A 25,924-nucleotide genomic window follows, 5' to 3' on the forward strand; every position below is an offset into this window, starting at 1 on the left:
CATCCCACAAGTAATTGAGACATTTTGTCCTTGATGAGTTTATTGGACCTATTCTCTCATAGCTGCATTCATTCAGGATGGTCGGAGGACAGACCGTGCTGTATCCTGCCAATTCTTCACAACCAATAAATTCCAATATTGATCGTTCAGCAACAGCACGAAGTCAGCATGCAGAGCCCCAGACTTTTTCATTCTTCTTCACATACCATTCAGGCAGAGTGCTGTCTAGGGGACCACAGTTTGGAGGCAGAAAGCATGTTCTTTAAGTAGTTTTGTCAAGCGGGGACAAAGTTGAAAGCCTTCCCCAAGACCCACAGAGAAGTCAAAGGCTACACCACTACTCTGTTATTTATACCCCCATATAACTTTCAAGCTGCCTGCAAGCACCACAAGGTTTTTGATCAGCCAGCACTTTTTCAGGACACACATTTTACCAAGACAGAGAAAGGAAGCAAGGGAGTGAGTGAGGGGGAAATCATGAGACTGGCTAAGGGGAGAAATGTAGAACATGGCCTCTATGATAATAAGCTTGCAAATCAAAGCTCAGAGATTCAGACATCCACAGGCTTTATAGTTTTTCTTTACATAACCGACATGGTCACTAGAACCAAAAAATTACCTGGGAAAAAGTATCTGGATGGAAGGAGAGAATGTCATTGCAGTAAGAAGAGATGGAAAGCAATACAGATGGCATTACAAAAGCCAAATACGACCAGTGTTACTTTTCTTGCCCAGTTGGTTTGACAGGAACGGTAAATATGACACAAGAAACAGTGTCAAGAAGAAAGCAGATGAATATGTCCTAGAGATGCTGACAGGTCAAACAGCATCTCAAACACTTCCAGTATATCAATCTCCTACTTCGAGTTCATAATTATGAACAAAAATCACGTTAACACAGAACAAAAGGTTTTCTGACCAGAAGTGTTTGTAATGCAGTTCATCACTCAGATCCCTCCTTCCTCCAAGAAAGTCTGAGCCCATCTGCCTAATCACCTCAATGATCCTGAGTGGTTAAAGATAAAAATGGGACCCTCCAATATCTACATCTTTTACATGCTTCTCTCTTTCCAGTGACCATACAGGAACAGTTTAAAGACAAGAACTTAACAGATGGCTCTGGTTGAGGTTTTTGGGTTCTTTTTGTTTGGTTGGGCTTTTTTTTGTTTGTTGGGTTTTTTTTGTTTGCTTGGGTTTTTTTTAAAGGAGGCGAGATAACCACACCATTTTTTATTACATTCTTGAGACTAAATCTTTTGTTTATCTCTTGGCAAGACAGACATCAGATCTCCTAGTTGCCACACCACAGGGTCTCCCAGGACATTCTTCACTTTTCCCCGCCTCCTCCAGAGCTGACCAGCAGACAGTTAGACTTGACAGGGCTCCTTGGGACTGGGCTGGCCCCAAGAGCCTGGCCACAGAGCAGCAGTGAGGGCATCCTCTCCCTCAGGCCACAGGAGCCAAGAACCCAGTCCCCTGCCCTGGAGGAAATGCTCTGTCTGCAAAGCATTTGTTTGCACAGTGTATCTGGGCTTTGATACACACACCAAGGGCCAATTTTGAGGGCTTCTCTGGAGTGCTTTAAGTGCTGTTATAATCTAAATGTAGTTTGCAATGGAACTTTAGGCAGAAGGAGACACCCACATCCTTAAAGTGAGCATCTCCAAAGTTAATCAATGCTGGAAATCTCTGCAAGATGATATACTGAAAAGAGACTTTAAACATAATAAATAATACCAGGTTTACACCTGACTTCATGCAACAGATTGGATGAGAGTATCAGTGCATTGCTTTCTCAAGACAGCTAAGGGGAAAAAGGGAAAAAGGGAAGTTGTAATGCTTGTTATGACTTACACTTGCTGCATTTTTATATTACTGTAAAAAAGTAATTTAAAAAAGTGAAGTCACTGCCTAAGAACAATCATTACCTGGGTCAGTGAGGACTTCTTTAGCAGCTGCTATATCAATGAATTTTTTCTCTGCTTTCTTCTTTTCTTCCTCACTCTGGAAGTTATCAGGGTGCCACTGGGATGCCAGCTTTCTGTAAGCTTTTATGATTTCTTGCTTTCGAGCATTTCTGGATGGATAAAATCATAGGTAACTTAAAATTTTCTAATTGTTCATATGCCACACTAGCGAATCTACAGGTTTATTTTAAACACTGAGACAGTAATTAAGGGCATCAGGAAAATTATGAGGGGCTAGTTAACCTTCTGCAGGTGACAGTGAAGATTGTCCACACAAAAAACAGAGGAAGCAGGTTGCAACTTTAAACAAAGATTACTCACTCTTTCCTTCACCACCCATTTACTTTCCTTGGAAAGGTGCTACTGCCAGCTACTATGCAGAACACAGTTCCCAGTCTGAAGAATTTACACAATCAGGAGAGTAACAAAAAGCACAAAGAGTAGACATCAAATTAGTTCACAATTGGAAGGATGACCAATACTAGTACAGAATTGGACATTTGATTGGTCCTCATTAGAAAGAGAAGTCGTTAGTTTCTCAAGGTTAATGGCAGAAGTATTTTAGTTAGTCCTTTCAAACTCTTCCAATCTATCACACTATCTGCCACAGTTTTATTTTTTGTTGCTGTCAGTAATTCTTTCCAGTCTTCATTTCTTCCCCAATTCATTCACTGACTCTTGGTCATCTATACTAAGAATTTCTTTCCTTCCTTCCCAATGTTGTTTTTTCATTCCTTCTAAAGGAAACTAACACTCACAGAACAAATTCAAGTGATCAGCCCTAGAAGTAATGGTTTAATAACCAGCTTTCACATCACCATCTCAGATATTAATCTCTCACCTTTTTACTCCTAAGATTTTATAGTAATCCCTCTTCTGTGATTGCTTCAGCATCCTCTGGGCACGTTCTAGCCCCTCCCGAATCTGCTGGTCATTTTCACTATTGGCTTGAGCAGTCTCATAGTCTTTAATAGCTTTTATAAAAAAAGTGAATGAAAAAAGATTACACAACTCTTTACAAACTTCAGTTTAAAGAACTCAACCACTCACCAAAACCAAAGTTTTGCTATTACCATATATAAACAGCAAAACTTTTCTTTCAACTTGCCATGGTTTTTTTCCAAATTATAAAACCTTGGAGTAAAGGAGATTAATTTTCACATATAAACTAGGTAAGTTTCTTTCTTTAGAGTCATCACACTTTTTGGAAAGGAATGACAAGGGAGGTTACTATAGTCACATGGATGAACAAAACGAGCACCTAGGACTGGGACGAAACAGAAGTCAAGAAGCAAGTTTCAGCAACTAGTATTTGAAGAGCCCAGTGCACAATATTAGTCCCACATTGCTGTTCAACTGAAGGATGCACTATACAGACTCTTTAAATTAACATTCCTTCTCCCACAGCTTGCACTCAATCAAGACAATAGAAAGCCTCTTCCTCTTTAATGACAATAAAGATGTATTTCAGATTACCAGTTAAGTTCATACTGTTAGTGAAAGACACAAATATTTGCTTTTTATGCCTTTGCATAATAGGCAGACAGTTATACTTTAAGGGTGGTTTTTTCCAAAGGCATGCTCTCACTTTTATTTCAGAGTTGCACTTCTCAGGAATGAAAGCAAGAGAGATGTTGTAATGTACTCATGAATTTTTAAGAAGTTCCAGGTCTACACTTTTTTCTGGATGGGGGCAGAAGTAAACTATATTATTATTGTAAGTGGTAACTGAAAGCTTAAGACACCAAGTTTAAATATTCTTTGATATCAAGATTTATCAGGGGAAGCAACTGTTGAAGTCTTTAATGAGACTGCTCTTCTTTCACTGTTATAATCCTCAAAGTCTTATTTGCAGATCCAAGTCTCCTAGGTTTCTCAAGTTAGACAAAGTACTTGCATCAGATTATTTCCAAGCAGATGCTATTTCTCAGCAGGTGTTACATTTGTTTTTCACTGTTTCTGAGCAAGACAGCAGGAAGTGCTAATGAATTTGTATTACCCAGACATCAGATACCACTGCAATCTTGTTTTGGTTATTGAAAAAAAGTTTCCAAGAAGTATTTCCAGTGCCCCAACAATTTCATATGCTATTACAAACAAAACAAAATTTCTATTCATTTTCACATCAGCAGACACTGTCATTTGCTGCTTGAACAAAGCATTTCGGCTTCTGATAATATTTTCAATAATTTGTCCAGTCATTTAAAAAAACCCAAACAACGAACAGGAGTGTACACCAATGTGTGTGCGCAATATATATTGTCGAAACTGATAGAAATAATGAAAATGCAGGGATTCCATTACACTGTGTTACTGCTCCAATACTTTTAAGGACCAGCATACTTAATCTGCTTCATGTAATAATGGGAGATCCCATCACAATGTCCTGCCAAATGGAGATCAGGTTCAACTTCACTGAGCACCACATCATCTACAGCATGCAGCACTGCTGGAAACCAAGCTGCTCAGGGGCCAACTATTCACAATGACAGTACTAGATTTCTCTCTTTTTAAATTGACTCCCTTATTTAAAGGCTGCAAACATCACATTGGAAGGTATGTTTTTTAGTGCTGCACAGAGGCAATGTGCGCAGCACACCTGACGGCAAGCATATTTTGCACTTCCTCTCAGTTGGAAGATACTTCAATTTTGATGGTACTCTCCAGTGCAGGAATTTTCTTCTTTCAGAGAGCTAATTGCTCTCCCCACCTGACGGGTGAGAGTTGGGAGCAGGCGGAAGCAGGATCACAGCTTCCTGACCACAAGAAGTTTGTTATCAAACCAGGAGACTTATTACTAATTCACAGTACGTCAAGTGAGATCTTTAACCAATTCTTCTCAGCCTCTATTTCTAAAAGCACTAGTAGCTCACAAACCATCACAAGGATCACTGCTGCTTCTTACTGGCCTGCCATTTCAGAGAGCATCCTTTCTTCCTTTCATCCTGTCCCATGACATGAAAGGAACAACCAGTTTACGGTATCAGTTTCCATTTAAATAACTTTAGTCAAATCTAACTCTCCTTCTTTCAACACAAGAGTCTTCACAATCTCTAAAATACTAACCACATTGTATTGCTAAACACCTTAGCTGTCTTTCCTATCTTCCCTGCATCTTTAAAACAGAGTGACCAAGATTGGCCAGTATTCTGTATGCAGAATTAACTTCCTACCAAACACGAGTAATTGCAGACAACCTACATCCATGCCAACTCTGCTGGAATAACTGAACCAGTTATGCTTTTACTGAAATAGGGACCGTTTCCTCTACAGTAGTACGACGGGGAGGAGGAGAGAAAAGAGAAAGAAAAAAAAAAGAAAATGGATGTCCTGACCAATTTTGAAACAGCAAGGTGTTTTTTTCTTCTTCAACAAAACTTGTGCTGTATACTTTAGACAGACAGACTCCTGTACTTGCGAGGTAAGCCAGAAAGGGAGTCATTACACATCTGTCTCTGTAGACAAGCCCTGGATCCCATGTGATTATAAAGTAATTAAAACCATTTGATGGGTATCAGAACTCAGCTATACATACTGAAGTGCATCTTGAACATTTAACAATAATCGCCTTCAAAGTTCTGAATTACAAGTACTTTGCAATTTCCTGTCTTTGAACAGGAAAATAGGTGCCTCCAGCTTGAAATTTTCTAGAGGGAAGAATGAGAATCAGTTTGCTCCTTTAAATATGAGATTACAATTTTAATTGCTCTGTTCTCTACAGCAGAGAGAAATCAGCCATCATTTTATAGCTGTTAAAACTGAAGGATAAGTGAAGACACCTTCAGGCAGACTAACATTAATGGACTATTATAATACTGTTTATGGAGGCTCTGCTGGAAGGCAGTGTAAATACAACCATCTCACTACTGTCAAGGGCAAGAGGAAGACAGGGGATATGCTAAACACCAGGGATTTGGAGGAGCACAGTTCCACTTTAGCATGGTTGTCCACTCAGAACCAGGCTAGGCCAAGCCCAGCAGGCTCCAGCCCAGGAAATAAGCTCTCCCAGATCCTAGGTGTGTCCTCTCTGTTTCCTTATTTATATCCCATAATAGGGAGGTATTTGCTCCAGCACAAGACCAAGCTGGCTCTGTGCATTTGCGCAGGACCTCGTTACAAAACTTTGTCCTCTCATTTGCAAAACTTGCCAGATTCTCTCACCCTAGAAGAACCAGAAATAGATGAGGATTTAATAGAAAATAATGTTAGAAAGATCCAAACAGATTCATGAATTTCAAGAACACAAATAGATCAATTCTGTCCACTAGTAAAAAGCAGAAGGTACATCTAAGAGGACTCACAGCAGGGCCTGTTTGGCCTGCCCCTCTCTGTACCCTCCTCTCAGCTGAAGATTTATACACCTTGAGGGGAAAAAATAATCTTAAGTTTTCTTTGGGTTCTTTTGCTGATACACCTTCCTCTTAAAATAAAAAAGCTTTGTACAAGCCATAAAGCTATGTAGATTTGTATTCTGTACCTTTAACTATTTTTAGGGAAATGGTTTGTTGTTAGTTGGGTTTTTTTTTTTAATTCATTTGTAAATCTACTTTTTCCCAACACTGACTGAGCTTACTTCCACTGTACTGAAGTACAGAAACAGATGGGGAAATGCCCAAAGGGGACCTCATCACTGTGAAATCTTCCTGAACCTTACTTTTAGGTTGACACTACAGTTCTAAACAATGAAAAGATGGAAAAACTTACCCTAAGAAAAACATAAAGGTAATTTTTCCCTCACACTTTGGGTTTTTTTTCCAAGCAATCGCTTTGTACAAAGATCATCAGTTTTCTAAAATGCTGTTGTCTTCCACCCTTTAAGGGTGGAAGACAACAGCATTTTCCACAGAGGGACTAGGGCTAGGTCACTTCAGCAGTACAAGGTCTACAGGGCTGATGGAGTGCCTGAAACCACACCAGTCCTCTTTATATCATCTTTTTATTTGAGTCAAGGAGGCCTAAAAAATTAAAAAAAAAAAAAAAAAAAAAAGAGAGAAAAAGAAGTATCTCATTTCTGAAGTGAACTTCAAGAGGTGAGCAGTATCATCTCAGTGATTAATTTCTCAAAAAGACAAAAAACCCTAAGTGTACTATTAATGAGAACAGCTGCCTCATGAATGTTTAAATCAAAAAGATTTCTTTTGTTCAGTTGTACATCGAAAGATCTAGTACCACAATAAAGAAAAGGAAAATTGTTCCGAGTACTGAAATTAATGGAACTAGTTTTCTGCAGATTTAAAACCTACAAGTCCTTTCTCTCACCACATTTGACTAAAATAGCCCAATGTTTCAGAAACTGCTGCATGACTGAGCACAGTGGCAGAACAGATTGTCCAAATTTCCATCTTAAGCCTGGTTTCTTGCGGAAATGAGATTCACTAAATTAAATGTTGAAGATTTTTTTATAGCACATTAGCACTTAGTACTCTTAAAGAAGCTAGGTAAGAACATAATCATGTACGCAGACACCCGCATTACTCAGTCCCTACCTTCCAAGGCTGTAGATGGGACCATGTAACAGTATGCATTTTATGGAAACCCTGTATGGAAAAGTGCAGCCACAGGAGTTGAATCAGTTTACTGGTCTTAGCAGCACTACAGAGACACATGGAGGTGAAGCAATGGCTGTTATCTTCCTCTGCCCTCAACTTGTGCTAGGGGATAGAACAGTATTGTTTCATGCTGCCATCTAAAGACATTAAAATGAAGTTCCTAAAATGGATTTACATCACCCTAATTACCTTCTATCTCTAAATGCAATTGTCTGACATTACTAATTAAATAAAATGTGTTTAAGTTGAGTAAACTGTAGTCTCATAAAACATCCTGAACATACCTACTGTTGTAAAGACAAGTCTGCTGTAGATAAAACAAGTACATTCCACTTATACTAATCAAGACAAAATTACCAGCAGATATTTTTGTAAATCTGCAACTACCAGCATTGATTAGGAAAAACAACATAGTGTAGAATCAAAGTGCATGTTAAAAAATTTTTGAAACACTGACTGCATTTTAAATGCCCACAAAGTATGTGTGAACAGCATACAAGTGTACCTTCTTCATATAGGTCTTCCAGCAGATAAGCTTCTGCTCTGTCTTTCAGGGCATTCACATTGGTTGGTTCCAGCTGCAGAACTTCTGTACAAACTTTTATGGCTTCTGTAGCCTGCTGATTCTAGAGGGGAGAAAATAAAACAGTATTCATGTAGATGTGGGGTTTGGGAGGGGGTGGTGTGGTATTTGTTTTAAAAGAGCTTTACAGAGAGACATAAGCAGAATTACCTTTGATAAACAGTGGCAGATCCTTTCTTTGGCACGAGTAGCATAAATTGGGACTTCTGGCTCAGTTTTCATTACAGAATCATATTTATTGATAGCATCTTCATACCTGTTTAAATCATAAAGATTAGCATAATATCATGAAATGTAATAACTATTTCAGGGTGTTGGGATTTATTTACAAATTTTAAAATTCAGAGTTTCACATCCTTCTAGCAATGTACCTGAACTTCAGTAGTCTTAAAGGTGTGCTATGACACAGTATGAAGAAAACTTGCAGCCACTTCAAGAATTACATGCCCATTCCCTTTTCTGTGCTATGAGACAGAAGAGCAGGCACTATGCATGGCAGGCTTTTGCAGAAGACCACTACCATCCCTCACCGTGCACAGACAACAGTCTCTAGATTTGCCTCCTGTTCAACACACCACTCTGCACTTGGAAAAAAGCATCTCCCTCTCTGATACCCGAGATAGACTAAGTCTGGAGTCTTGCTGTAAGCACTGTACTATTTGTATTTCTTGGTGCGAAAAAGAAAAAAGTTCTTTATGCCAGCTTGAATCAGGCAGTTGGTTTCTCCCTTCCTTCTCTGCAAGCCACATCGTAAAATGTATTTTTGCTGTGAACATTTCAAAGATGCTGAAGTTCCACAGTTTGAGTAAGAAACAGATTAGAACATTCACCTAAAAATGCAAATGAACCATTGAACCCATAGGTTGCTACAAGCTAGGAGAAATTCAGGCTCTCAGAAGCCTCCCTGAAAATGTGCTGATACTGGATTAAATAGAAGACTAAAGTGAAAAGAGTCCAAGTGCACTGCTGACTTAATAAAACTGTCCTCAGTTGTGCTGATTCACATTCCTGATATACTTCATTTTAAAAAGCCACCTTGACAATGTTTAATCACTTGTTAGGGGTCCTTACAGTTGGATGTCATGTGCTTGGGAACATGTAAAACTGAAATAAAGCAACAAGTAGAAGAATACAGAGGCACTGTCTATCATTTAAGAGGGTGCATAAAAGAAGCCCATCAGTCAGATCCACTTTTGCTGTCAAGGCACCGCAGAGTTACTAAGTGGTTTCAGTCTAAAGATGTGGTCCTTTAATCACAGCATAGTTGAAGTTGGAAGGGACTTTTGGAAGTCATCTGGTCCATCCCCCCTGCTCAAGCAGGGCCACCTAGAATGGGTTGCCCAGGACCATGTCCAGATGGATTTTGAGTATCTCCAAAATGGGGAGACTCCACAACCTCTGTAGACAAACTGCACCAGTGGAAATGAGGGGGTGGTGGGAAGCATTTCCTTGTGTTCAAATGGAATTTCCTGTTTTGGTTTGCACCCATCGCCCCGATCCTGTCACTGGGCACCGCTGAAAGGTGCCTGGCTCCACCTTCTTCGCACCCTCCCTTCAGGTATTTATATACATCCATGAGATCACTCTGTAGCAGAGAAGGCCCAGGGGAAACAGTCACAGCTATCTCAGCCTTTCCTCACAGGAGAGACACGCTCCAGTCCCTCCATCATCTTAGCGGCACTTCATTGGACTTTGTCTCAGCAGCTTCATCTCCACAAAGAAGTTAAGTATGCAAAGAGAAGACAGTGGCATCAGAAGGAATCAGAATAGGATTGTCACTATGTGAGTCAATATTTATTTTGATTGTAATTTGAGAGCTGTGCTCAGTTATCCACTTCAACTGGCAGCTGCAAAAAGCATCACTTAATCAACTTCTCAATCAATAATAAGTTGGCGCCTCAGTAGCGATATTTTTTTTTTTTTTTTAATATAGCAGTGAACACTTACCTGCCTTCTCTGATGAATTCTTCTGCTGACTCGATCTGCTTATTGAGTTTCTTTACTTGCTTATAGAGAGAGAAGCATTGCTTATGGTCTTGGTCCAGCTTCAGACATTCCCGGACTTCACTTTTCACAGGGAAGTAGGGAGGGAAAAAACCCACCAAAACCAACAAAACACCAGAACAGAAAGACATCATCACACATTATGAAATTTCACCTAGAGACACAACGCAGCATCTATAAGCTGTCCAGAACAACAGTTGACTTCTTTACGCAATCTCTCCCTTCATCCAAAAATGAATTTAAAGTGAGACACAAAAAAAAAATCTTCCAGAACATGCAGGGATATTCATCTGGTTTTGTTTTTAATTATTTTGTATCATCAAATATGCAAAGATTGAGAAGTGTTACATTAATAACTGACTAAAGAGCAGAAGAAAAATATACCCTGGGAAAGAAATTATATTCAGCAGTTTTCAGATACAACTGATTGTAATTTCCCTGTACATTTAACTCGGCTATATTACAAAATAACTATGTAGAAGCATATTTTATGGTTCCTGAAACAGGTAAAGCTCAGCTAAGACCCAAACCTCCTCTTGACAAAATCTCAGCCAAGCCTAAGCCTGACTTTTCACTGTGAAGACTGTTTAATCAGACTCTGATTAGGGTAGCTACCTCTTAAAATAGTCAAAAGTCTTTAAGAAAACCTCCAAAATGCAATCATATGAAGGAATAAAAGTTTTGTATCATATAGAGGCATCATAGCACAACCAAAGTGTTATTTTAGATACAAATATTTCACGATTTATCATGCTCTATATCATCACATTTTCCATGTCAATTACAATGATTACAGCAAACAGAAAGAGGTCACAAAATCTTATTTTGTTCCTAAGCACAGACAAAAATATCTGTTACTTCGAAATCGTTAAGCCTGTAAAGGTAAGGGAAAGAAACTAAGGGAAGGACAAGATTAATCACTCAGCAAGTCCAAAAGCTATAGAACTGTTTCTTAATATATCTTATGATACAAAAAAAAAAGTATCAAAGAAGAAAGAAAGAGGCTTATCCCTTCATTGTGATACTATTCTGTTCTTCAACAGCTCTCTCAATTGTATGTACAAAAATCTTAAGATCCTCCTTTAACAGGAGAAGTCCACGTGTGGATTTCAGAGAAAAAAAAACCAAAACACCACCTGCATCACTAGGCTATATAATGGCCAGCTAACAAAAGTCACCACTGAAGTGGCCTATGAACTCCAGAGATTAAGTATACTCTGGAAAGGGGATCCCTAATGCAAACCAATTAGTTACTTGGTGTTTACTTTTGCCCAGCTATAAAATCAATTTTTGCACTTATCACATGCAGTTTCCATTCCCCAGCCAAGAAAAGAAACTCAGGCTATTTCAGTTCCTTCACTTTTTACTGAACAGATTCTGTGGCAGAAACCATACTGGAAGGAGTCTGGAGATGAAAGTAGCACATCTGAGATGATGAGCTGCACAGAAACCACTTGTGTGCAAAAAGAAGGATTATACCATCTGTCCAGCTAAGCACAGAGTATGAAGTTAACAGTCCAGATTGGGCAAGGGCAGTTATCTGCAGGACTGTCGAGGGACGTATGGGAAAAACACCTTAAATTTAACTGAATATGAATAAAAGCGTAGGGCATTACCAAAAAAATCATCCAAAATACTGGACACTGTCTGCAAGAACTAAATATTGACAGCTCTGGATCCCCAACTCCTCATACTTGGGATGCTCCTGTACTTTTTATTTATTCTTAAGCTTGTAACCTTTTTTTTTCCATTCTTGAAAATAAAAATCTAGCCCCAAGACTTAATGCATACATTTTTTGTTTGCATTGTAAACGTAACTTGAATGGAGGTTCAAGGTTAAAAAAAGGCTCCACCAAAGCAAGCTGAGAGAAGCACTGTCTTCTAGGATGGAGAAACGCAATAAAGGCAGTAAATATAAGCAACTCTGACGGACCTGCACTACGGCTTCTATTTAAGTAAACAAGATGCTAGGAACCATCAATGGCTGGTCTGCTAAGATTAAACACAGTGTCTTCACTGCCAGTTCTTAGCTTCTGGAAAGGACCTTCCTTAATCAGATCCAGACCGCAGTTGCTACTCCATCCAAAAACCAGACAACATAGATATTCACGGTTTATCATGACCCATATCATCACATTTTCTGTCTCAATTATAATGATTACAGCAAACAGTAAAGTTACCTGAGTGACAATTCATGGTCCCCCAGCTGATAATATATTCTGCTGATTTTATAGAAGGCTTCAGTGTTATCATTCTTTAATTTGGCAGCAGCTTTCAAGTCACTAATGGCTTTGCTTGGTTCCCCTTCCTTTATATAACACTCAGCTCGAAGTTCCCGTAGCTCTGCATCCCAAACACAAACCTTGAGAAATCAAAATTAAAGCTTGTTTTTGGTCCATAACACTTCACTTCTTTTCCTCCCCAACAAAAGAAAAATCCCATTTAATTTCACTTTGCCAACTGCAATAGCATAAGGTTCAAGCTGCACGCAGAGCTCATGAAATTAGCATCTCTGCTTCCCGGTGGATGCTGTGATGCACCTGCCCAAATAGAAAACAAAGGCCTGAAAAATTTGTAAACGATTCAATGAGCTCATGCAGGGAGATGAATTAAATCTACTGGCACTGCTTAAACTGGGACAGTCTGTTAAGCCTCCAGGGAAGGATATCAGAATCATAAATTATTATATCTTCCCAAAAGAACAGGCGTAATGAACAGCAAGGACCAAGCTGTCAGCTGTCCTCTAGAAAGAAGCCTGTGGACAAGATTCAGCTATACAAGATTTGACCTTACTATCCAGATTTTAAAGATATATACAAAAGCAACGATGTCACAATATAGCAAGAATAACAACTTAAAAGGAATTGCCTATCATAATTTGTTTTAGAGCATTTTTTCTGGGTCTTATCATTTGTTTGTAAACCATTTTAGAGAATGAGGCTTTTCTGCTTTTCCACCTTCCCTCCCCATAAACAAACTCCCACACTTTGGCAGTTTCTTCACCAAAAGCTAGAATGTTGTAAATTCCAAGTCAACAGTGTTAATTTGTACGTGAAGACTCTTAGCAGTTAACTGTCTTTTACTATGTCTTTCTAGATGACACACAAAATGCCCACATGTTTGAGTTATTTACACTTACACAGACTACCTATAGTGATTAAGATTCAACAAATACAGGTATCTAAGAAACAAGCTGAAAATCCAGATATCTATGTACATTTTTAACTTTGCGATTTTTTTTGATCTTTTGTTACTTCATTTTCTCAAGACAAAAATTGCCTGCATATGGGCAATAAAAAAACTATATGAAAAAACCTACACCTCCTATATTTAGCAAAACTTCATTGGTCTGAGAACAACTTTTTTCCCAGCTTCCCTAAGAACACTAAACTGTGGAAAAGTGGGAAAGTATAATCAAGAAAGTTATCCGTAACAGAAGTTTGGCTGAAATTGTATCTTTAACCCAAACTACAAGCTATTATTTTGACTTTTTTTGCAGCTGGTGCTGAGCATTCTCCACTCTCCAACTTCATTATGGACTCATGGTGCTCACCAAAAACTGAGCCAATTATACCAAGTGTTTTCACATCAGTGAAGAAGTTATTAAACAAAAATACACATATGTCAGACAGGAGCTCTTACTTCCTTTTCACAGTACCATTTTATTTAACACTTACTGCCAAGATTTCATCAAGAAGAGAAATAGCGGCTTCGTAATCCTCTTGCTGGTAGGCAGATAATGCTTGTGAATGCAGGCGCTGTAGCTCATCAGATTTTGTCAGCTGAGTGTGGGCTTCTTTTTCTTCATTATTGCTAGGATTGGACTTGAGCTGCAAACATCAACGAGGAGAGAGACTGAAATGCTTGTTCAAAGATCTCTTTTTGACCCATTAATAATCGTATCATGGTGAACTGACTAAAGCTGCAAACAAAGCATGATTAGTTTTAAAATTCCACTGGAAATGTTTCCAACTCCAAATTTCAGAAAAAAGACAGACATTTTTAGCTTCAATACAAGTTGTCAGAAGTCAGAGAAATCCAATTCCTCCCCCTACTATGCTTGATTATTTACCATTGGACACATACACAACAGTCATTGCACCCCCATCACCTGGAAGTCATGGACCTCTCAATTGTAGCCTAGTTAATTCATCTCTCTGCAGACAGTTATTAAACACTGGATTCCTCAGAATCAGTAGAAAGTATATCCACATGGCAAAATCATGTATCTCACTTTAAGCACAAAACGTATTTATAAATTCATGACAGAAACAAATGCAACATGTCACAGATAGTATTACTGTAAAGCTGTGTTTCTTATGCATTCCCCAGAAAGAGTGGCTACAGCAGCAAGCTAAGATGCTACAGGTGGAGGAAAAGCTTAACTAGGATCAGCTGGGAATTTACACATTTTGCTTCACAAATAGTTTTAGACAAGTGTGAAGATTTGTCTACAAAGACTCTCATTTCTCAAACATCTCTGAGCAAGCAGAAGGGGTTACACTGTACTTGCCTTCATTTGTTTAGGCAGCTTTGTATTTTCAAAGAAAGTAAAAAAAACCGCACCAAATCTCACAGCCAACTCTGCTACCACCCAGGAAGACAACTATGGGTCAGGAAGAATCTCAGCCATTCCCTTGCAAAGCCAGGAAGTCATTTGTAAGACTAGTGTAGTCTGAATTAAGCATCAGCCTCACACTTGTTGCTGATCAGAATGACTTCCAAAGTTTTAAAAGGGACAGATCAGCAGGACTTGAAAAAATAATATTTTTTTTTTTTTTTATTTTGTTTGGTTGATTTAAAAATCAAAACTTGTACTACCTCGCATTTTATACACAGAACGTTGACTAAAGTTACTGAGTCTTCAAAGTTATTCAGTACTTTTTCTTTCCTCCTTTAGCTCATAGTGGCCTCTTCCCTTTTTCCTCATCAGCAAGTTCTTCAAACACTCATATTTTGTGCTTAAGTCTCTAGTGGAATTCAACATCAGCCTTCAGAACTCCTTTAACAAAATTTCCCATTTCTAACACTTAAGTATATGAAAGGAAAAAGCCTAAATGCAACACCAAAAACATGCACAGATCCCACCTCTGTCTTAGATTCTTCATTTTAAGTCTTTCTGAACCTTATGCAGTTGTTTCATTTTACTCTGGCAAAAATCAAGTTGTACTTAAGACCTGAAAATTCTCCTTTATCCCCTACACTGTCTTTCAGCAAGAGAGGAATGTGATCAAAGAGTTTTCTTCTTTGTAGGCTGATTACTAATGTAAGTCTCAAAAAGCTTTTCTTCTGGTTAGAACAGACACTCTGCCTATAAACCCCTGATGCTGTGCATCTTCTTTCTCCCCCAAATCTGGAGCTTGTAGTAGAGGCAAATTTCTGCACCTGTAATTTTAGAAGTTCTAAGACTACAGAACTCTGATGTTCCGAACTCTTCAGTTCCAACTGACTTGCTTAATTTCTCCTCAATTTCTCAGCGTTTTCCTCTTAAAAATCAAGAGCTTTTCCTATGGACTTGCTTTATGCTTCCATTTAAATTTATCTCACAGTAACATTGCACTCCTTAGACACACAGTATGTTTCCTGTAATTTATTTGGAGCAAAACGTTAGTGTAAAATGAAAAGCAATGTTACAATCATACAGACAAGTCCAATAGTAATAAAGAACATTTGAATGAAACATCCTAGATAATTTTATGTAGTACAAACTGTACAGTTAAAGGGAGTTTTCAAGCTATCATTCAAACTAAAGCCATCAAGCATTTGTGTGCTACAGTAAGATGAAAATATACACTCAGAAACTCTTAATTACTGTATTGCTATGATGTTTTCATCAGTAACATTAACTAAAGCAAAAAGAAGTCTGTTCATTTAGCTCCCAGAAAAAAACTGAAAATGTGATGCAGTTGTTTGATATGCTTATTTTCATTTACCTCCAGATTATTTTTTTTTTTCTGTCTTTTTGCCCTGTGATTGAAGGACTGTCACATTATCAATAACTAATCACATTTCAATTATTTTTCATTTTCCTGTGGAGCAGTAAGCTTGAGGGTAACAACTCAGAACAACTACTAGCACTAAGGGTACTAGATTTCCAAGAAAGGAGCGAAATATTAAAAAACCCATCAGATGAATTTAATACAGGTCTAAGGCAAACCTAACACTCCTCTACATGCTTCATCAATAGCCTCAAAGCACAAAGTCAGAAGCCATGCTCCGCTAAGTTCTGCTGGACAAGCACACCGCTACTGGTGAACATGTTCTCAGCACAGTATCCTTTGCTGTCTTTGAGGTTTACTTCATTTGGATTAGAACATTAATTTAGTTGCAGTTTAAGTTGCAGCAATGAGAGCTAGCCATCTGCTAACAGCAGCTTTCATTCACTACCAACATCCCCACCAAACCTGCACCTAATAGTGCACCTAATACAGGAATGGCTTTGTTACTGTAAGTAACTTCACAGCCACATAGTCCTACATCTTCCTTTGCAATGGCCTGCTAACAATACACAGAAGAAGTTGGGCATTTAGTACAGCAATTCTAATGAAGAGTAGTTACAATCACCTTGAGAAAAAAACCCAACTCAAAATCCATACTCTCAAAGAGTACAGATTAAGGATACACAGACAATTAATCTGTAGCATTTGAGTATCTTAGTACGTGTTATAAACAGACACTATCAACTTGAAAAATTCTTAAATACTGTTGTTTAAAAAAAAAATTGTTAAACCCTCAAAATGTTACAGACACACTGTTTCTGTACCTTGCTTAGTGGTCCAGTGCCACTAGCACTGGCATACATCTACACAGTCCAAAGCGGTTTCATTTTCTTGCTTTTCAAACTGGTAAATACACAATGAAAAGAAATCGATTAGGCTTGGGAAAAACATTCTGAGGGGAACTGAAAGAACCTCCATGGTTTGTGTTATCTAAGATCAAGACATCCACTCACTCAAGAACAGTGCACAAAGGAAAGCTCTGCACTGGCAGAGCAATATATTATGTAACACAGCTACATTAGAAGGAAAAAAGCAAGGAAATATTTAAATAACTTTTATTCTTCACCCAGGAAGCTACAAATGAACACAGTACCACAGAGGAATGTATATGAAAACAATTTAATGTTACTGTGATCTAGTTAAGAGAGCTTCAAATACCCAACCCAAGATTGCCTAGTAACTTACTCAAATCCAGTTAACTTACAGTGCTATAAGATTGTCTCCTCCACATACACCCAATATAGTATTACTACACATACCAACCAACCATGGAAAACTATTGTCCAGTGTATTTTGCAACAGCTGAGGGCTTCTCTCGATTAGAACACAATTTGCAGATGTACAGTGCTCAGTCACTTGGTGTTGGCTGACACCTAGTGGAACTGGAAGCAGCACCTCCACTTTCCAACTTTGAAGTATTTATTTTTCCAAGGAAGACAGAATTGCATGTTTAGGACACCTCAGTTTACAGTATTTATTGCAACAAACTGCAACTGTGAACATTACAGTAAGTTTAAAAAAAAAAAAGAGATTTTTAAAAAAAATATGACAGATTGGTCTGTTCCACACTTCCCAACAGACTAGGCAGAAGTTCTGTTCTATTTTTGTGCCTTCTACAGAATTCAGCAACTCAGATGCTTGTCATTTTCTCTAGAACACAGGCAGGGTCACAGACAATATTACCAGGCATATACAATGGGCTGCCAGGACTTGCATTGCTTTTGTCACCTTTTCAGAAGGCCTTACATCAAACAAAGTATACCAATATTCCTTTTATTTTCACTAAAAGTCACATGCTTAAAGGTAAAATAAATATTCCAGGGCTTTCATGGATTGAAGCCTTAGCCTTAGTGAGTGTTGGTGTGCCCACAGATCTGTCCTGTTGACTCCTGTTACTCAGAAACTACTAACCAAAACAGAAGGAACCTGATACTAAAGCATATGAACACTCAACCAAAGTTGGAGCAGAGAAATAAATGCTATTCATACATATACTGTGAGCAATGACTTTCTGAAGTCACCTAAGGACTTGTGCTTAATCCCAGTTCCATCCTGGGCACTCTGAACACAAGAATTAGACCCCTCTGCTGACACCTGTTGAAAGTTTTATTACCCTCTAGGTCCTAGATTCCCAAACTGGTAGCTGAGTTGCAAAGGAAAAAGCTAAAGAGCTTCTAAAGATTAATGAGTTGTGATTCTGTACCGCTAGACAGAAAAAAATCTGGCCCCTGTAAGGAAGTTTGGTGCATCTGTTGACCAAAAGGAGAAGTTTCTAGAAGTATAGTATTGCTTAACATGTCAAGGCCTAAGTCTGAATCATACCCTCTATCCAAACCTCGTGATTAATTTCAGCCAACAGGGAAGTACAGAGTGATTGGGGGGGGGGGGGGGGGGGGGAACAGGGGGGACAATCTAAAAATAACATATGAAGGCTGGGGTCTCAAGAGGCTCTGCTCCTGAAAGGAATACTTCCATCCTTTCCAGTCAGGTAATTCCCACTGCCTGCTCTCACACTGGCAATGCCTCACAAGACAGCCAGTACTGATATGCTACAGGGGGGTAGAAACACCCAAACAGAAACTACTCCGCTTAGCAACCACATAACTTTAAAGAGGTTTAGGGTGTTCATGAAACTTTTCCCACATACTATAAAACCATGTAGAAAGAATCTAAGGGTATGAAAACTTTTTTTTTCATAAGTATAGACTAAAGGATAGTTTTATATGTACAGAATAGTTTCAATGATTCTTTTAAGCTCTATACAAAACTGCTGCTGTTACAAGGTGGGAAACTTTTCCCACATACTATAAAACCATGTAGAAAGAATCTAAAGGTATGAAAACATTTTTTTTCATAAGTATAGACTAAAGGATAGTTTTACTATTATATGTACAGAATAGTTTCAATGATTCTTTTAAGCTCTATACAAAACTGCTGCTGTTACAAGGTGGGAAAGTTTACCTGTGATCCTCCCCTCCATTTAGACAGGCTGAAGTTTTCTTACTCTTTCTCTGCCTCAAAAATGACTGCATGTCCTAAACTGCTGAAATACCTTTCAAGGAGCATGACTCCAAGAGGAGGATTAGGAAGAAAAAAAGAGAGATTTTCAGAGTCTCCACTGGGATTCAGACTATATACTAGGGGAAAACAGCATTTTACAGGAGGCTCATTACATCAGTCACCTTGCAGTTCTGGTAGGCATGGAAAAAAACACTGGTGACACTGACTCTTAATGCAAGCATCACACAGGGAATTAAAAACCTTCTCACTCCTACATGTCTGTCCTTGAGTAGTCCAAGTAAAATTACTCTCCTTAGCTTCCACACCCTGACCTAGTTTCTCCAACTCAAAAGTGGGGAATATTTTAAAATCTGATCTACCTTCTTGAAGTCAACACCTGACCCAAACAAACAAACTCTTGTGTGAAATCACACAAGTGATAACACATCTACTGTCATTCAAGAGCATACAATCTACTTCAAACAAGAAAGCCCATCTCATCCACACAACTATTTCCTCAGGAAAAAACTTAATGCTGAAGGTAAACACTCTCTACGTTTACCACCCCACAATTCATTTCTGTAAGCATACGACATCCTCAGACCACTTATTCTAGGTAGCATCCTGAAACCCTGCACAGTAAAGGAAGTGGATTGTTTTTCTTCCAATTAAGACTTCCCTCTCAGTGAAGGGAGATGGATGGGTTAGAGGTTTGTTTTGGTGGTTTTTGTTTTGTTTTTTTTTTTTTTTAAATACAGCATTTCCACGCCATCTTTCCATGATACTCAACTTCTGCCACCTCAAACATATGACAAGGCTGCTACATGCCTACTGACTTAGTGACTGTTTGCAGATTAGAGCCTATGCACTACTAATGCAGGATGGCCCAACTTCTCCTACAATTAAGCTCCAGATATGGACACCAAAATTTGCTGATGTGCTACATGCTTACCCAGAATGTGAACATTCTAGTTCGCTGATATCCAACCTAGCCAAGTGAGAGGCTAGAGAGCTGTTCAGATCCTGACCTACATTTACTCAGCTGAAGAGCAGAATAATAGATTACATACCCTGTTCACATGTAAAACACACTATTTTAGGTATCCAAGTCCACAACTAAATTCTAGCCTAAAAGCTATTGAGATCCCACTTGCATTTCTTTGTGCCATCTCTGCCCTAGTAGTAGAAGGAACTTTCATTTCAAAGTACAACTTACTCCTTTTGGCTTCTTGACTACTGACTTACAACATGAGTCAAAGCTTCTAGTGGCTACTATTTACCTTGACCCTATCACTTTTGGTAGCAAAGATAAGGTCTGGATGTAGAAGTCTTGAAATCATTTAGAAAGCTATTCAATCTCTAACAGCCTTCTTCCTTCTCTCCTCCCCTCTCACTTAGAAAAATACCCCAAAGAAACACAGAATTTTAATACATTTCACACTATTGTGACTCAAACTTCCTCTCATCTTGAGATTAAATGCAATTTCCTATTTAAATGCAAACATACTGCCAGAGTACACTAGGTATTTTAGTGTACACACAAAGAACTGGTACGATAATCAGACTATCTGAAAGATTCAGAAGAAAACAAGGGAAATCTCTCAAAGAAACGCGTTCTACTTAAAAGATTCAAGTTATGTAGGATAACTTAATCCCCTCTCCCATACGAATAAATTTATCCATTACAAATGATTACTTTAATATTTACTTATTTTGCTTGAATATACTGTCCTTAACTGAAAATTGTGCTTTTCAAAACAGACTGCTTGCCATATTCCCTAAGTACATAGGCAATATCGTTCGCAGAACCAAGGAAACTGGAAGTAAGATTGAGGACCAATATGGTATCTTAAGTCACCTTTTGAGAAGAAACTATTCTACTTCAGAGTTAAAACTTGACTGAAGACTGAAACTATTTGACTGACCAAAGGCAGCAATCTCGTTTTTTGCAGCTTGTTTCGAAAAAAGGCAAGCTACTTGACAGTTGACTGGAGAAGCATTACCATATGCAATATTAAGCAGTACTCCAAGAAACAGTAACTGCCAAAAGATGCATACACAAACTCAGAATCAACACTGACATCATGTACTGCCATTGCAGCAACTATGTCCTCAGTCAATCAGAGCTGAATGACATTCTCCCACATTTGCAAACAGCAGGGCTGCACTGCAATCAGATGCGCAACTGCAGACCACACACGCCTAAAACTCACGGAGGAAGCAGCAATAGCCAGAAGAGCCATGGCTATGTGAATTTCAGAATAAGCTACTGCAGCTTTGCTACGAACAGAAAGACTGCCTGGTGCATTTATTCCTGCAAGAGTCATTCCTCCCAGCTACCCTGCAGAGTGTACAGTGTAAGTGCTCTGGTTTTGTCCTACATACTCACTAGTAAGATTTCCATTAAACATCTGTAATCTGCAACGCAGAACTGCTTTTCCATCACACTCCTCCAAGAAAGCCAAGAAGACAGCATCAGTTACACTTGCAAATTCTGGGGGTTTTGGCATAAGGGACATGCAAGCTGTTCAAACTAGCAACTCTTGAAGAGAAGCAAGAATAAGAATGAATCATTTATTCTCATGCTTACAGAAGTTTTGTGCAACAGAGAGAGAATCGAGTTTCACATATTCTCTGAGGAACTTTGTTCTGGGGTTAGATCAGTTTATTTTTGCAGTCTAAGGCCAAAATGCACAACATACCCATAAAAAAACCCAACAAAACCAAAACAACCCAAGTGAGTTTTAGGTGGGTAATATCAAACTGTGTTTGTATGGGAACTCTGGGCACTACCTGATCATGGAAAGAAAGTACTGTCAACATATTCATGAAAGATGGAGAACTCCTTGACAGATAAGAAAACATGCAGATGCATGCCACAAATTAATTGATTTTAACAGCCCAGTGACTAAATTGAGTGCAGAATCCTTCTGCAATTAGTGAAGAGAAAGAGGAACCTTCAAAGGTTGATCCATGAAGCCCCTAGTGATTTCCCAGGGTGACCCAAATATAGTGATGTAATGCAGGGTTCAGTTATGTACTTTGAGTCCTTATCCTTTCTTTCTGAATGCAGACTGATCCCTAGTATAGGTGTCATCAAGCAGAGATCATGAAGTGCCAGGCACACACGCTAAAAAAGAGACTTTAAAGTGCTGTGCACATCAGGCAACGCCTTCCGATTTCATCTTCATCACTGCATTGCAACTTTATCAGTCATTTATTCATCCAAGGTAGCTTAGCTACAATACCTTTAAAGAACAGGAAAGACAAACTCAGGCATACATATACATATGCTCTACAGCATCAGAGCTGCAATGAGACCTTGGCTCAGACCTCAACCTTAAAAGTAGGAGGTAGTTCAACTTACCACATTTTTGAAGTCATCCTCTGCTTCATCAAATTTTCCTTGCTTGAGCAATAAGTGTCCTCTCTGTAATCTTGCCTGAAATGGAACATCAGATAATTTATTTTCATTTATAAATTGGAATTCAGCCAAGTATGAACATAAACTTCAGTTTCCTTTAGCAGGAAAAAAAAAGTTTCATTTTACTACAGATAACAAGCTGAAACAGAGATCACAACACCCATTCTTTGTCTTCTCAATTTGACAATGTTCTTACGAGGCCTCTTTGATGGTAACAGATCACTCTGCACCAGAACTGTGGGACAAAAAGCAGCCACAGTTTTTATGAGCAGCTGCAACTCATGGAAAGAACTCATTTGAAGAGCTGCACAAAACGAAGCAAATGTTTACCTTACAACGCTTTCCTGATTATAACTGCTTATAGATTTTAAGAAATCTGCAGAAATAATAAACAATAAACAATTCCCACACTTAATTCTTCCACTAAACTTTCAGAATAATAGAAGCTATGTAAAAAGACAAGTTAATGACTTAAAAGATTTTGATTAATATGAGTATTTTCATACAACAATGAATTTAACATTTGCTCCTTCATTGTTAACTATAGAGGACATGCTGCTGCCCACGGAAAAGGGAGACAAGAGAATCAGATGAAGAGGACTCCAGCATCAGTCTCCAACTACTGAGACAGTCTCCACATACAGTATCCAGAAGTGAGAAAGGGCTAAGTAAATCAGAACTTGCAACAATCCCATAGGAAGGCAGTGAGATTAGGACAGTTCTTGTGGAGAAGAGATGCCTCAAATCAAATGCTGATTAAGACAGAAGAAAAACAGAGGCATCTGTGAGCTCTCTCCCCACCCCCTATCCCCTGGCAGAGGGCATAGCCTTGGTGACTGAGAAAAGAATAACCACAAGTGACAGAAGGAAAGTGTTTAGCAGAAATCCACAAGGAACATGAACTTAATAAAACTACTATTAGTTGTTAGAATAACTGGCTAGGCTGTACTCAGCATAGTTGCAAATTCAAGCACATACATCACTGCTATTATTTTATCCTATTTAAAGCCTTTTGAGTGATAATGTATTTTCTATTTCTGTTTAGCAAAATCTGAAAAAATAACCTTCTTTGAAGCAGGGTTTTTTTTACGCTTGAACAATTTTCAATTCCAGTAATACTTACTGATGTGAAGTCCTGCTTTAATTCAACCACTCTACTTAAATCACGAATTGCTGCTTTAGATTTGCCCATGGCTAAGTACACTGTGGCTCTTCTGTAATAAGCAATGTAGTTATCAGAGTCTCCCTCTGTAAGTGAACAAACAGTAATCAGCATACTATCTCAAAGCAACTGAAACTTTGGGTACAGCAAAACTGTAATGACTAAAAATATATTCTCTGACTTCTAAGCCACTGGAAATAATGGTACGTATCAATAAAACATAACATTTGTAACATTATCCAAGCAGTATTTTCTATGCAGTTTAATTATTTAACAATAAAGATTACAGAAACACAGTAAATGCCAAATAATTAAAGAGTACTGAAGGTGAAAGACGTACACATTTTTCAGCTTTGTACAGTAGAACAGCCAGTACGTACTAACACTTTATCTCCAACTGCAGGCCCACATTTGAAAGCATGTTAATTCAACATTCTCCATCCCAGCCCCTGTCCATCACACAGGATGCAAGCAAATAATCCCCAAATGACCAGTATGTTAGTCCAATGTCGTCACACACGTATAAACCCTTTACATCGTCCATTGAAATAAGAGCAACTTCTTCCTTTAATACTAAAGTGGGCACTAACACCCCCTCTCAACAGCAGACAAATGCATGTACATTATCAAAACCTGAAGGCTAACTTCAAGGCCCACACATTCCATGTTATCTGCTGGTCAAACTTCCAAGATATGGCAATTTTAACACTCTCTAGGCTACTGCATGTATGTACACCCTTACAGGAGGCAAACATCAGTCTCTGAAACCAAGAAGAATTTTCTTGATATTCTTCTCTATGCAGTATTTCAAAGAAACATGTGACATTTACTGTGACCTCTCAAGGAAAGGTAACTTAGACCACCTCAACAACCACATGCAGTAGAAGACAGGAAATTTTCTGCTGTGGTATTACAAAAAGAAAATCATCAATCCAGATTTTGTAGAGAAGAATATCTGTACCTGAGGAACAAAATAAGTATTTCTCTTCCTCACCTTATTTGAGGTTAAAGTTGAACTTTAAAATAAATGAAACAAATAGCATTGCCAAAATCGTAAGGTCAGTAACCAAGCTTCATAGCTGGCCACCTCCATTACCAAAACACTAGTTCAGTTCTCACTGGAAAATGCATCTGCACTCTTCCTCTACAGTGTCTTGGCTGTGGAAATGCTCATGTCCAGCACTGAAATTTAATACTACTCCCATGCTGCATGCCACCTTGTATGTCAGCATTATCAACATCAAGTAAACTCAAATGTTACTGCCTTTAAAAAAAAGGAAGTATTAAGTCCTACTGCATACAAGTAGATGGGTGGAGTAGGCACAAATCAATAGCTGAAATTAAGGAGCTTTATTAATACACAAAGGATGAAAGACGGGAAAGAGCTAACCCAGAAAGCACGTTCCAGCACCAGATTATGATCTTTCTGACAGTCAGAATAGTTTTGCCTCAGTTCCCCAGTAACAGTAATGAACAGCAATTGACATTTACCCAGAGAGAAGGCATAAGCCATCAACTTGACAGGATTGAAGAAAGAGTTGAAAGTTTAACTGAAGAGAAAGAAAATGGACAGAAGCTTTCTTGTATTTTAGATGTTTGCAAAAAAAAGAAAAATAGGCTGGCTGAGACAAGACAGAAAGATCCATTTACCTCACAGTCTACAATGATGAAGTACAGGCAAAAAAGGATTAGAAAAATTACTTCTCCCCTCATCTACAAACACAGCAGGCAAATCATGCTTAAAATCTTTCCAAAAAGGCAAAATACAAAGAAGAAAGAGAAGTCTGATCAAAGTTTAGGCAATCAGGCTCAAACCAACATACAACTAAGAATCCCATTAAGGTCACAACACCATAGCTATATCAGCTGCTCGAGCACTGCTGGCAAACCTGAGGATTTCACCCTATCCAGGCACCTCACTGCTCATCCCACCTCACACCGCTGCCACTTTTGCACCACCACCAGCATTTGCACAACAACAGACTGAACTGGACTTTTCACCAAATCCAAGTTAAAGCTTGCCAACCAATGATAAAGGAATAAACCACGTTGTAACACTAACCCTGCTCAGATCCCACAGGAATGCTTTGGCAGTGACACAAAAGGCAAAAGGAGTAACAGACCGCCTCTTGGCGGAATGAGGAGCTTCCATATCACAGAAAAAGAGGAAGTTCCCCCCTCCACTCCCGTTATATAAGGGAAGTTGATCTTAGAGAACTCACAGAAAATACCAGTA

General features: G+C 38.6%; 1 protein-coding gene across 1 annotated transcript in view; it reads right to left on the minus strand.

Annotated features, from left to right (window-relative positions):
- DNAJC3 (DnaJ heat shock protein family (Hsp40) member C3) overlaps nt 1–25,924 on the minus strand; it is a 37,669-nt gene that overhangs the window by 4,202 nt on the left and 7,543 nt on the right. The window contains exons 3-11 of the mRNA XM_049815745.1: nt 23,650–23,774; nt 22,470–22,544; nt 13,781–13,933; nt 12,284–12,465; nt 10,047–10,166; nt 8,250–8,355; nt 8,022–8,142; nt 2,809–2,941; nt 1,929–2,077 (exon numbers count right to left, since the gene is read on the minus strand). Coding sequence (XP_049671702.1) covers nt 1,929–2,077; nt 2,809–2,941; nt 8,022–8,142; nt 8,250–8,355; nt 10,047–10,166; nt 12,284–12,465; nt 13,781–13,933; nt 22,470–22,544; nt 23,650–23,774 — 1,164 coding nt within the window. The remainder of the gene's footprint in view (nt 1–1,928; nt 2,078–2,808; nt 2,942–8,021; nt 8,143–8,249; nt 8,356–10,046; nt 10,167–12,283; nt 12,466–13,780; nt 13,934–22,469; nt 22,545–23,649; nt 23,775–25,924) is intronic.

Source organism: Accipiter gentilis, chromosome 13, assembly GCF_929443795.1.
Source record: "Accipiter gentilis chromosome 13, bAccGen1.1, whole genome shotgun sequence".
NCBI classification, from domain to species: Eukaryota; Metazoa; Chordata; class Aves; order Accipitriformes; family Accipitridae; genus Astur; species Astur gentilis.